Source organism: Chiloscyllium plagiosum, chromosome 38 (assembly GCF_004010195.1).
Source record: "Chiloscyllium plagiosum isolate BGI_BamShark_2017 chromosome 38, ASM401019v2, whole genome shotgun sequence".
NCBI lineage: Eukaryota > Metazoa > Chordata > Chondrichthyes > Orectolobiformes > Hemiscylliidae > Chiloscyllium > Chiloscyllium plagiosum.
This window is the reverse complement of record NC_057747.1, coordinates 27,417,110-27,418,421: the sequence shown is the minus strand read 5'-3', so window position 1 is coordinate 27,418,421 and position 1,312 is coordinate 27,417,110. Positions and strand designations below refer to the sequence as shown.

The window sequence follows — 1,312 nt, the reverse complement described above, 5'->3', positions numbered from 1 at the left end:
GTTGGGGGGGTAGTGTTTGTGTGTGGGAGTGTGTGTGTGGGTGTGAGTGTGTGGGTGTGAGTGTGTGGGTATGAGTGTGTGGGTGTGAGAGTGTTTGTGTGTGTGTGGGGGGTAGTGTTTGTGTGTGGGAGTGTGTGGGAGTGTGTGTGAGGGGGTGACCCCTACCTGCCGGGGTCTGTTCAGATCCTCCCGTCTCTGCGGTGCTTTGCGAACTCTGGGGTCATCATTCTGCACGATCTCTCCGTTGGCGAGAATGCGAACCATTTTCCTCACTCCGCAATCCCCAGCTCAAAGTGACTCAGACACACAGTAAACGGGGAGACCCGGGGGTGGGGTGGGTGGGGGATTGTACAGGATCTGTAGACTGGCCCCCAGCCCCAAAGCCAGACCGGTGCTCACTTCCCCACCGTCAGGCCACTCTGTGTCCCTGGGCCATGCACCCTCTTGTTCCCCACCCTCTCTCTCTCTTTCTCTGTGTACACTGTAACAGCCAGTTCCGAGGAGGAAATGACAGTCAGCAGTGTTACAGCAAATCAACTCCTGTCCTTTCCCTTCCACAACCCGCTCCGCAACTGCGATGCTGCTAAATGTGACCGCCCTGCGGGAATACAGCCTTCTCCTCCCCTCCCCATTCGCAGTCCCAGATCTCTCACCCTCACTCCCCCCCCCCCCCCCAGTTTGCCCCCGACTTTGTTATTCAACTTCCATCCACCGTTTAAACATTTTAAAATCAAAGATACAATCCCAGTAACACTTCCTCAGGCAGTGTGTACAGTTCATGGTAGGCGCTGATTTACATTATACCTGTGGGTGTGTGAGAAAGAGAGACAGAGGTCTGAGAAATGTAATACAGTCGGATAACACAGAAACAGACCCAACTAATCCACTCCAACCGAGCTCCCCAAACTAAATAGTCCCACTTGTCTGCGTTTGGCCCACATCTCTCTGAACCTTTCCTATTCATGTACCTGTTCAAAAGTCTCTAGATGTTCTAACTATCTGTATTTACCATTTCCTCATACAAACCCTCTGTGTGAAAAAAAGATCCCCAAGTCTCTTTTAAATCTTTCCCCTCTCACCAGGATTAGCATTTGGGGGAAATTCTAAGTTGGGAGTCATTGTGATTTTGGAACAGGCCCCTGTGTGACAGTTCTTTCACCTTCACTGTATCCTGGAGCTCACTCCCAAACCAAGTTTCAGAGGCACCGACACCAATGGACAGCAGCAGTTCACGGAGGCAGCTCACCCCCTCTCCCCAACATCCCTCAATGGCAACTTCTCAAGGGCAACTAGGGACAGGCAATAAATGCGA

At 51.9% G+C, this 1,312-nt stretch overlaps 1 protein-coding gene across 3 annotated transcripts in view; it reads right to left on the bottom strand.

Annotated features, from left to right (window-relative positions):
- The window catches only part of LOC122541940 (protein FAM241B-like), a 15,480-nt gene extending 14,950 nt beyond the window's left edge, over nucleotides 1-530 (bottom strand). For 2 of the 3 annotated variants that reach the window (XM_043679222.1, XM_043679223.1), the window contains exon 1: nucleotides 166-530. In XM_043679222.1, coding sequence (XP_043535157.1) covers nucleotides 166-264 — 99 coding nt within the window. In that variant the 5' untranslated portion in view covers nucleotides 265-530. The remainder of the gene's footprint in view (nucleotides 1-165) is intronic. The other variant, XM_043679224.1, reaches the window with a different exon arrangement.
- Between the last annotated feature and the right edge of the window lie 782 nt (nucleotides 531-1,312).